This window comes from Colobus angolensis, unplaced genomic scaffold (genome assembly GCF_000951035.1).
Source record: "Colobus angolensis palliatus isolate OR3802 unplaced genomic scaffold, Cang.pa_1.0 Scaffold104, whole genome shotgun sequence".
NCBI classification, from domain to species: Eukaryota; Metazoa; Chordata; class Mammalia; order Primates; family Cercopithecidae; genus Colobus; species Colobus angolensis.
This window is the reverse complement of record NW_012111364.1, coordinates 4981856-4994315: the sequence shown is the minus strand read 5'-3', so window position 1 is coordinate 4994315 and position 12460 is coordinate 4981856. Positions and strand designations below refer to the sequence as shown.

At 36.7% G+C, this 12460-nt stretch overlaps 1 protein-coding gene across 1 annotated transcript in view; it reads right to left on the bottom strand.

Moving 5' to 3' along the window:
- THSD7A (thrombospondin, type I, domain containing 7A) overlaps positions 1 to 12460 on the bottom strand; it is a 507842-nt gene that overhangs the window by 188580 nt on the left and 306802 nt on the right. The window contains exons 5-6 of the mRNA XM_011942957.1: positions 9809 to 9964; positions 8256 to 8468 (exon numbers count right to left, since the gene is read on the bottom strand). Of these exons, the coding sequence (XP_011798347.1) occupies positions 8256 to 8468; positions 9809 to 9964 (369 nt within the window). The remainder of the gene's footprint in view (positions 1 to 8255; positions 8469 to 9808; positions 9965 to 12460) is intronic.

Here is a 12460-nt window from a genome sequence, read left to right as displayed (position 1 = left end):
TTTTAAGGGTGCTGCATTGATAAAACTTTGCCAATTTAGACTTGGAGAAATTCAGACAGTTCAGAATGAACAAAAAGGTCCTCTGGCCCCTCTAATTTCTATGGTCAGGAGACCAACTGAGAAAGTTCCTCGGCTACAAATATAAGCCATTTCTTATGGCAAAGGAAAGATATTTTAGGAGAAAATTCAAGAGCTCAGAATGAAGAATCAAGAAAAACAGTGGACTAGGAAATGATTCCCAAAGAACAAAAGGAGAGCCTCATCAAGGAACTTACTCTGTTCCTGTTTTATGGTAAACAGGCTGGATACATATATTTATTGCAGCACTATTTACAATAGCAAAGACACAGAACCAACCCAAATGTCCATCAATGATAGACTGGATAAAGAAAATGTGATACACACCATGGAATACTACACAGCCATAAAGAGGAGTGAGATCATGTCGTTTGCAGGGACATGGATGAAGCTGGAAGCCATCATCCTTGGCAAATAAATACAGGAACAGAAAACCAAACACCACATGTTCTCATTCATAAGTGGGAGCTAAACAATGAGAACACATGGACACAGGGAGGGAACAACACACACTGGGGCCTGTGGGGGGTGGGGAGGAGGGAGAGCATCAGGACAAATAGCTAATCTATGTAGCACTTAAAACCTAGGTGACAGGTTGACAGGTGCAGCAAACCACCATGGCACATGTATACCTATGTAACAAACCTACAGGTTCTGCTCTTGTATCTTGGAATTTAAAGTAAAATAATAAAAAAAAAAGTTGTTATAGGGCAGAAATGGCTGAATGTTTCCTGTTTTTCTCATTTAATGGGAGAGTGCTTTTCCACTCCCTATCACGATATTGTATGTTGTATATGTGGAGGGAATTAGTGGAAGATACCTTGTTCTTTTCATTCATAGACCTCTGATTCAAGAGTAGCTACATTCATATTTGAAACAGATGCAAATTATGAGACAGTAAACTTTAAGCCTGATCATATAATTGCATGACAATTTTTGTGGTCTTGGATGGGGAGGGTGTATATTTTGCATGTGAGAGGATTGAAAATAATTGTAACCAGAGTAGACCATAGTAAATTATTTGCCATAATTCTTTGCAATATATCCCATTAAGAGGCAAAGTCTATTTTCCTACTCATTAAATCTAGATTGTCCCTTGTGACTTGCTTTGACTAGCAGAATGTGGACAAAGTGATACTGTGTGAGTTCAAGAGGACTTTCAGCTTTTGTTCGGTCCTCTTGAAGTTATGCCTTAAAGCCACCATATAAAAAGAAGTTGACCTAGCTTATTGGAGGATGAGAGTCCATGTACCCCAGCTGACGGCACCAACTGCCAGATATGTGAGGGAGGCCACTTGGTCCTTTCAGCCATAGTCAAACTTCCCCAAGAGAGCTCAGGTGAAACCTGAACAAGCACTGCTGCATTCTCATGATTGCAGTCACTAAATTTTGAGGTGGTTTGTTCCCTAGCAATAGTTAAATGATATATGGTCTGAGAGATGGAAAGAGAATAGGGAATACAGAATCAATGAGGTCATGGGAAGACAACATTTTACAGAGAAGGTGGATATAAAGGGAACCAAAGGAACAAACAGGAGGTTCACTAACATAAGGAATGCATCTGTCAGGTTTAATAACTGAACTCCCGCCTAATTTAACTGAAAGTTATGCTTTCTGTCCAATGTCCATACTGGCTTTGGCCAGGCACAGTGTCATGTGACTGTTGCCCCAGCTCTTTGGGATGTTAAGGCAGGAGGATTGTTTGCACCCAGGAATTTAAGACCAACTTGGGCAACACAGTGAGGCCACATCTCTGAAAGGAAATAAAGAGAAAATTGGTTGCTCTGTGTTGTGTTACGGCACCCACCACCTATGACAAAGTAAACTGCTATTCTATATTTGCCATTTGAAGTGGTAGCTAACATTCAGTGGGGAATTTGTATCACTTAGTGGTAAATAATTATTTACTCAATTTTTATCTGACATCTCTGCTGAATCTACCCTATTTTAAAAATAAAACAAAATTATTTAGAAAATTCTACTCTTTTCTACAACACTGCCATTCAAAAGAACAAAGAACATTGGTTCAACACTGATGGTTTTTTTAAAAAAGCATTTTTTACTAACATATTCAAGTATATTGTAATACATACACAGACACATATACTAACACATAGCAGACAAATCAGAATATCTGATGCCAAGTTTGTATAGTCCGAAATAAAATGGTGATTACGACACACCAACATTGAAGCAAAACCTATTGCTTTAAATTTTCTAAAAGGTTATAATGACTTTTATCTTCACAACAAATTGAATAGAGAGTCTCAACCCAATTATAGGAAACAAACTCCTACCAATAGTGTTAGACGATCCTAATTGTAAGTGAGAGACCTTAGATTTAACATAATATCCAATCTAATTATATTTCAAACACATTAGAAGACAACATTCTACAGGAAGGAAACTTCTTAGTTGACTTATTGCTTAAATTATGGAAAAACAATTCAGTTAGAAGATGGGTCCTTGCATTTAAAAGAAGTTTTTTCCACATAATGGCCTTGTAATTTGTGTTAAGAAGTAGATTCCAGATCCGAAGAATGATCATGCATTTGAACTTGTGTTCCCATCTAGTTCCATAGATATTTGAATTGATCTGAACTCGGTTCTCACCAAGGTTTCAGAAGCAAATCTTATTTAGGTGAGGATCTATTCTATACACATATTTTAACTTTTTGTCTACCACTCTCCCTTGCACATTACAATGTTCTTGTTTATCATTGATAAATAATAAGATATGGCACAAAAGGTACTCCCCAACAGAAAGGCACAAAAATATTTATAAATGTGTTCTTCCATTTTCAGTTCTTGAAAAGATATTCTAACATTTTCTAATGTTAAACAATCTTAATGTCTGCTACTTGGGAGTCTTCAGGTTTTCCAGACTTCTGAAGCTCCTTTTTGCATTAAAATTCAAATGGAATTATTTCAATTTCATTGGGAATCCAGGAACCTCCTAAGTGGCAGTGGACCAGAAAACTGCATATTCTTGTGGGCCCAGAAGACACTGTTTAACAGGGTCTTTGGTTCCTTTTAGTTTATACAATATTTATATTCCTAACCACATAAATAGATTTCCTTTTGTAATGGGCAGTGTTGCTGGCCAGTTTGGATCCCATGGGTTTCCTTTCACTGGATCTCTGCGCCCATCTTTCAGATTCTGCAGTTGCAGCCTCATTCCTGACCTTAGGCTGATTGCCCTTTGATACTAGGGTTGTCTGGCCAATATGGGGAACTGGAAGTTTCTGGAACTCACTTTCTTTTCTCTGGAATTTTCCTGTTGCTGATTTTGTTTTGCATGCTATTGTTTTAATAAGTCATGGTTATAGGTACAACTGTATGGTGAATCCTCCTAGTAAATCACTAAACTTGGGAATGGTTTTAGGAACTCAAGACCCTTTCTCTTTTCTATATTTTGCTTCTTCATTCCCCCTTTTCTTGCTGATTTCTTCTGGGAGCACATCCTTAATAAGCTTGATGTATCTTAATCCTTGACCTGGCATATGCTTCTGGAACAATCTATGAATATTCTGAATTAGTCAAAATACTAGTCTCAACTATGAGTTCTATAACTTCTCTTTTTCTATTCCTGGCATGCTTTGCTCCCAATCTTCTACCAATTGTCCCACTTACCTCTGTCCCCCTTCATGCTGTTACTTTTTAATAATTAATATATGTCTGAAAAAAATAACTCAATATTCAGTTTATATATTGCATACAAATTGTACTATAAGACTTAAAATAGGGCACTATCTTTCCCCATCTCTTTCCACAATGAGTCCTGTTCTCCAGTGGTATAAATTTTCAAAATTCTTACAATTTCTTCAACATACTGAAATGATATGCCCCCATATTCCTCTTAGTTCTGACTACACGGAAACAAAGAAGTATGACAAGAACTACTTGGGAAAGAAATAGTACTCAAGTTTTCCCTTCTCTCATCTTATAGGCAGAAACATATCTTGTTCCAGAAGGAAGAAATTGGTGGTAAAAAGTTGAGAAAGATTAAGCAGTCACATGGCAAGCCAGTGCCCTAGATACTAAAGTCAATGATATAGCTTGGATATGTGTCCCCACTAAATCTCATATTGAAATGTAATCCCCACTGTTGGAGGTGGCGTCTGGTGGGAGGTGATTGGATCACAGGGGTAGATGTCTTATGAATGCTTTAGCACCAAATCCTTGGTGCTGATGTTATGATAGTGAATTCTCATGAGATCTGGTTGTTTAAAAATGTGTGTCATCTCCCTCTTCTCTCCCTCTGTTGATCCACTCTGTCACGTGAGATGTTTGCTCCCACTTAGCTTTCCATCATGAATAAAAGCTTCCTGAGGCCTCACCAGAGGCCAAACACCTAACAGTGCCATGCTTCCTATCAGCCTGCAGGACTGTGAGCCAATTAAACCCTTTTTCCACTTGTATAAATCACTCAACCTCAGGTATTTCTTTATAAGCAATGCACAAATAGCCTAACACAGTCAACTTCCTCCAAGTGTTTTCAAAGCCAGTTCTTTTGATACTTTTGATCATATGTAGAAATGTACCCAAAAGAGTCAGAAAAACTTGCTTCTAGGGCTTGCCTCAGTGCTCATCTCCACATGTGTTTAGATATAGGTCTTTTTCAGCATTACTAGAAGCCAGTCAGTTTGGCATGGTGCTGAGAGTCTTTGGATAGCAGAGTTACTCCCATTCAAGAATGGCACAATACACAAGAATGGCCCTAGCCAGCAACCTTCATTACTCTTATACTGTATCATTAAGAGCTGGGTAATGCTGACTTGCAATGATTTACTTCCATAAAAGTGTGTTTGGGTTTCTTAACAATCTGGGTCAAGTAGGAAAGTGATGGCTTATGCCCATGTCATTGGTATATGCTAACTTTTACTAATGTGGGGAAAAGAAAAGGAAGATAGCACAGAAGTTCAGGCATTTGAAATTACTGAGGTTTACTGCTTTAAAAAATAATGCAAAAACAAAAACAAAATAACCTGACTTTTTTTTTTGAAATTCACATGGAAAAGTGTCAGTACTCGATATCTGAAATAGCACACATGATATGGAAATATAGACAGCATCATAGTTTTTGTTTTTAAGCAGAGGACAAGGAAATATGAAACAATATTTGATTTACACTCTCAAGTAAGGAATAATACTTTTCTCCCCTTGCACCAGAGTCCAATAGCCTGGCTTTGTTCTGCCTCTAACAAGCCAATTTAGGAAATAGAATACTCTTGCCTTGCCAGATTTACACCTTTAAATGAAACATATTCAATATCAAAAAAAATTAAAATAGGGCAGGTTTTGGGTTTTTTACAGGTATAACATCCTCTGATTCTTCAGATCACAGATCTTTGGAGGAGGTTCCTGCATTTGTGTTCAGAGACCTGGAATTGCAGATCTGATGATCTTTAATTAATGAGCAATATTTGTTCTACTACATTGAAATGTTTCTCTCTTTTTGGAGAGTCTAATTGTCTTTTGTGCTCTCTTTTGTCTTGCAACTCTGTTACATCCCTCTGCCTTCTTCTCTGACAGAGAAGCTATGCAAAACTCCTCCTGGGGTCTCTTGCAACTCTCCCCCAACCCTCCTCCTTAGAAGGCAAATAGAAAAATGAACAACAGCAGCAGCAAATCTTGATCACTGGGAGTCTGGACAAAGAATATTTCAGAAAACAAATAGATTTTAAGTGTCTTGAGGTCATTAACAAAATTGTGAAATTTGTGAGGAATGTGTGAGCAAAAAAGTCTTTTTATTATTTCTTCAGTTCACAGGCTTTAATGTTTCATGTCCCTAGTCGAGCTTTAACTTAATTATAAAACAAAATGTATAGCTGCAGCCCAGGCCTAGAGGTAGAGTCTGTACAACTAATCAACTTTAATTCCCTGGGCCCAATTTAATTACAAAACAATGTTTGGTGCAGCTGCTAAACACTTACCAGGTGACCATATGATAATATCGGAGCAGTATTTACAAGTCTCCAGCTTTTTGTTTTATTCTATCAGCCCAATTATGTCTCAGTTTATATACAAATTTGACTGGGTTCTAGGATTCATAATAAAAAAATAATTTTCTTGATTTTATACATCCATGTAGCTGAAACAGCTAATGTATTAAGTTGTACTACAACTAATTAATGTCAGGAAATAAAAGTTAATGGTGGAAAAGATGTCCTGTAAAGGACAATAACGACTAGAGTATCAGTTGCATACTTACCTTTTTAAAATTAATTCTGTTTGTGATGTAGACAAAGCGAAACCAGCTCATGTGTATTGTGAGTTATCAATTTGCTTTTTAGGTTATAACATACATTGCCAATACAATTACACACATCTAACTCATACCTTTGCTTGTTTTTTAGCGTTTTTTTCACAAGACAAGCTAGGAGGTAATATTTGCGTTGCAAAATAAGTTTTCCTTAACAAAATTAAAATAAGCCACTTATATTTTTTAAATAGCTGGCTCCTTTAGTCTATATAAAATATATTCCATTTGCACAAATACCAGGAAGATCATTGCACTAAGTGGACTAAATCTATTTTTCATTGCATAACACTGAGGCAGAAGTGCCATGCAAAATTAACTTTTTAGCTTTTTGTTTCAAAAACACTTTTCACAATACCTGAGACCCTAATTCCTCTATAGGTCTATGGAAGGACAAGAAAAATTGTTTGAACTGAGAAAAACGATCACGTACTATTACTGAGGGAATTTAATATGACCATTACTGTTTTTACAGAAATTCAGAAGGTAACAGTATTGTGTAATCCAAATTAGGATTTATAATGTGAGTAAGAGAGAAACAGAACATGCTTCTTTTGCTTTCTTTTCCTAGCTGCCAATCTCTGAGTATTACTTCCTTTTTCTGCCTCTCTTTATTGTAGAATAAGGAAGAGCTAAAGAGAGGACCTATCACAGCAGGTTATGCTTATCATAGCAAAAAAGCAGAATATATAAAATTCATCATAAAAGATCTGGAGCAATGATCTGCTTCTTCCCATTTCAAACTCAAGCACTGGTTCAGATTTTACCTAATACTGTCTTGCATGACTATATTAGACCCTGGACAAAGACAAAAGGCTAATTTCTCAGTAATAGCAGTGTCTGTCAGTCTCCCAGCCCAGAGAGTGTCTTTCTTTATGACTGAACAGTGACTGAGTCACAAGAGGAAACAATTCTGCTTACTGGAAGAAAATAGGATGGAAAGAATTATGACGGTTACCAGATGTCCCAGCACCCCCAAGGGGGCACCAGAATGTTTCTGCATATGCTGTAAACAGCATAAACTGTCAACTATTGGACCCTGGGGTTTAGCACTCATGTTTCTCTGATGTGCAGAGTCATAGGATTCAAGGGATAGAGCAACCTTAGAGATGATCTCGTCCAGAGGTTTTAAAGTACGTCTGGAGGAGTCTTGCGGTTTGTGTGACTCAGGGATGACTTAGAGGTAAGGGGTTCTCCCCAATACAGTAGTGGTACTCTTAGGAAGGAATGTAAAAATCTTAGACCTGATATCAAGACAGTATTTTTTATCAAACAAATATCCGTTATAAAAGTCCAAGGTTATTCCTGTGGCTGGGGAAAAGAATCTTGTGGAAAGCCACTATCCAGTGGCTCTAGGACATTCCTAAATAGGGGAGTCCTAGAGAGTAAAAGGTCAGTTCAGGAACTCTAGGCTGTGATGGACCTCGTGGATTGCGAGCCTGGAAATGAAATGATAACACTAAGACATGATGTCAGGGAGGTTAAAAGAAAATACTTTTAGAGTCAAGTCAACCAATGCTTACAACCCTTCTTTGTTTACATTTCATTTTCTATAATTTTTTTAAAGTCACTTTAAAAAGTTACCTTTCCTTGTTGTTGTTAAATTTGGCAATTCAATTAATTATTACCTTAATGATAATTTAATTCTTATGCTATATGATCTGTTCTGTTTTCACATTTAACATTATCTTGCTACTATTCATGGATCCTCTCCACTGCCACCATTTCATTAAGGACAAAAGAGAGAAGGAGACAGGGAAAGAGGGGGAGGGAGGGAGGGAGAGAGAAGCAGCTATTTCTACGTTTGTAAATGGAACTACCTATAATGCAAGAAGACACAGGATTTTAATAGAAAGTAAAAACATATATGCAGGGTTGGACGTCCATAAAAACATAATAGACACGTCTGTCTTACCATCACTGTTGATGCACACAACCTCTTGAACTTGCGTGCCTGGACCACACTCCTTTCCATTATCTGGCTCGCAGTCTCCGAGTCTCACTGCTTTCCAGTCATAACAGGCAGGCTCTTCACAGGGAATGGCTTCCAGTAAGTGAGGGCAGTTTCCAGTTCCCCCAGAGCCTCCAGTGGGCTCATTGGTAATGCGCCGCTTCCTCAGTTTGAAGCCTGAAGTATGGGGGAAAGAAAAATTTATCGTTACCATCAAAGGTTGAGTATTTCAGAAAGTTGAATAAAACCTCAGGGTAAAAGTTAGATAAGAGTGGAGGTAGAAGTAATTTCTGTTTTGAATCACTGGTGTATCCCCAGACTGTAGCTAATCTGGGGTCATGAACCATTCATTAAATGAGTAAGTGAATGGATTAATGAACGGAATGAAAATAAATGAGAACCTTTGGTTTTAGCTTACTACTGCAAAGGTAAGGCTAGAAATGTCGTCTAGTACCTATCTCCCTTGTAAGGCATAGAGGAGTAGGGTGGGAAGGAGCAGAAAGAGAGATAAATTTTGGTTGACTTGGAAGGTCTGTAGCTATAGAATATTCGAAGAATGAGTGAAATTTCAAGCTATTTAGAAATATCTATTACCAGACAAAAGTGCTATTTTTCTTAAATCTTCAGCAATGTCACATGATTAAATTTGGAAAATGAACCTCTAAGAAGTTGTATGGTTCCAGAGAAACAATCTTTTTGAGCTTCAGTTGATTTTAGACCCTCTGGGAATTTGAATTAGGAACATAAGCCATGTGGGCTCCAGTGTGAAATATTCAAAGTCCTGCTTTGTGCTTTAATAGCATCTAAGTGTTGCCCTTCCTGACAGTGTGTAACAAAATTAATAAGTCTATTTATTGTTATGTAAACATACTAGAATCACTAGAAGACTGGCCTTGGAAACAAAATAGAAAAATGTTTTTAATCACAAGATCAAGTGAAAATCAACTCACCACATCCACCATAAGAAAACCATTGCATTTATTCTATTCCTCTCTCATTTGCATTATGAAAGTAATACCGTTTTTACATTTTTTTCTTCAAAGTAATAAGCAGCTTTATTACTGGGCACTAGATGTGGGTCAGACACTAAACTAAGTACTTTATGTTTATCTAATTGATTCCTTAGAGACAACCTGGATGGCAGATATTGTTACATCCCTTTTACAGATAAGGGGACAAAGGTTTAGACAAGTTAGCTAACTTATCTAAACAGTAAGGGACACAGTAGGTTTTTCCAACCCAGGCCTGACCCCACAGCTCATCTTAACCATTGCACTAAACTGTCTCAGATCCTCTCCATCATTTTGTCTAAATTAACAAGCATTTATGCCTATGTTCTTCTGTTTTAATCTTCTGGTACTATCCCTGGAGTAGGTTTATTCATCTTTTGAAATTAACAGTCTTTAGCCATTCTGGAAAATACCACAAACAAGGAACACAGAAGAGCATTTAAAAAATAATTTATGATTTGATATAACTGGTGGGTATAAAAGGCATGTCATGGTCATGTGACCTACCTTTTTTTCCTTGCTGATCATTACAGTTTTCATAAGTACAAGGTCCCCAAGCTGACCATGGTGAAACTTCACACTCAGTTGGACAAGGAATGTGGCACAGTTGTGTAGTATTAGGGATAGGGCCAGTGCATAATTTCAAGTCCACTGGCTTTGAGGCTAGAGAAAAATACAGACAAATATTAAAAAAATAAACAAAAGGAAAACATATGGCCAGCAATATGATTTTTCTGTGTGTATGGAGAAGGAAAATCCTTACAAAAGTGTTACCAAGATATCATTCCAATGCTTCTCAGCCACATCCTGAGAATAAAAAGAGAATGAATGGAAATAAAAGAGGCAGGATAGTGTAGTCAAAGGAAACTGGAAATGTCTTGCAAATTGTTTGATTACCAGTTTTACCACTAATTGGTCATGCAACTGATAATTCTGAATGTAACTTTCCTAGTCTGTAAAATATTCCTTAAGGTTAGATCTAAAATTCTACAGCAATATTCTAAGAAAGTAAAAGAAAACTTTAGAGGACTGAACACAATAAGAGGGGGACTATAGCTTTAACATATATGAAAAAAATGTCCACTGAGTAGTTCCTGGTGGAGCACTCTCCCATCTCTTTTGGTTCACAGAGATTGGGAGGTAAGATGAAGAAGGATCTCAAATGGGGGCTACTGTCTGTACCACCAGCTACAGTACTCACTGAATTATTTCCAAAACATCTAAATAATAATATATTATCTGCATATGTGACACAAATCTAGTAAATGACAAGCTAATGGGTGCATCACACCAACATGGCACATGTATACATATGTAACAAACCTGCATGTTGTGCACATGTACCATAGAACTTAAAGTATAAAAAAAAATCTACTAATCAGTAAGGATACTAATTTATAATTATCTACATTTGTTCATAAGTTGACCAATAAACTGTAGATAAATGTTGCTTGTCCTTGCTTCTTTTGTTTTTTTATGCCTGCAGGTTGGCTCTTTTGTATATATTTGATAGTTAAGGTCAATATATGTCCATAGTTCTGGACATAGAACTAATTAAAAATGACTAACTGATGAAAAGATATGTAAAACTATATGGACAGAGGAAGAGAATCAAGTTCAGCTGTATAATATCTATCTATATAATATCTGTCTGTTTATCTCCTGACAGCCATAGTTGCTTTTGTTTTTTAAAAAAATTAATACGTGGTCGAGCGTGGTGGTTCATGCCTGTAATCCCAGCACTTTGGGAGGCCGAGGTAGGCAGATCATGAGGTCAAGAGATAGAGACCATCCAGGCCAACATGATGAAATCCCGTCTCTACTAAAAATAGAAAAATTAGCTGAGCATGTTGCTGCACTCCTGTAGTCCCAGCTACTTGCGAGGCTGAGGCAGGAGAATCACTTGAACTTGGGAAGTGGAGGCTGCAGTGAGCTGAGATCAAGCCACTGCACTCCAGTCTGGCAACAGAGCGAGACTGTCAAAAAAAAAAAAAAAAAAAAAAGAAAAAAAAAAAGTAATTATCTTGGTCACACATTTCCTGAATAATAGCTAATTCCTTTGTCACTCTGATAATTTGGTGAGCCCATGCTTGTAGAAAAAAATGACTTAAACAATGGATGCTTAGCTATTTCTCATTCTCCTATGTGAAAGGACTATCAAATTCTAATTTCATGGGATTGTATGAAGAAGCTCATAGAGAAATTAAAAATTTTAAACTATATTTTCCTAACTTTTAAGTGAAAGTACTATGTCTGTTTGTAGTTTAAACTTGAAGACAAATTGTAAGCACTTTTACAATCCTGTAAGTTTTCACGCACACAAGCACAGTCATAAATGCTATCTAAATCCTATCACATTGATTCCTTACTGCCACAGTTTTTGTTCTGAAAAGTATTCTGCCAATTTTATGTCTCCTTTTCTCTACTAGTAGTACTTATCTCTCTCTCCATATCTCCCCGACTTCTCCACCCCCACCACTCCCACATTTGCCACTACAGTGAAAATAAATAACGGCACTAATTGGCTAAGTATGAGCACAGTAAGCATTCTCACTCAAGTTCATCAGGAATGCTGTTTATGTGCATCATAACAGCAGCCAAAGCCAAAAATGATTAATTTTATTGCTTTCCAGTAGCAAAAGTGTTTGGCACACTAATGACAGAAAATATAGAAATAAATGGCTCACTCTGAATATAAAAATTAACAACATCAATGATAAGTACTTCACATAAAAATGGATTCTTATAAAGACATGTATAGGCAGAAGAGTCTATACTACATAGCAAATTAGCTGCAAATTAACATAAATAATGATTTTTACTTATGGAAACTTTCAGAGTATCTAATTTAAAATGAGAAGTTTTGGGTAAGAGACCTTAAAATCTCAATATTTTTCCTTCAATTGGTGAAAAGTCATTTTAAATCTTGCTGCTATTATACTGTTTTCAAAATAATTTATTTAAAATAAAATTTACTGGGTATGAAATTGTGAGGAATCTTAGGGTCTGATTTTATTTTATATATAAGGTTGAAAACTTTAGGAAGCAAACATTGTTTTATTAAGAAACCAGGTTAAGCAAGATGGCTGACAGGAAGAGCATCTCCCACCAAGAGAGCAGCCCATTAAGAAAGACCTGCACCCTCCAACCAGATCTTCA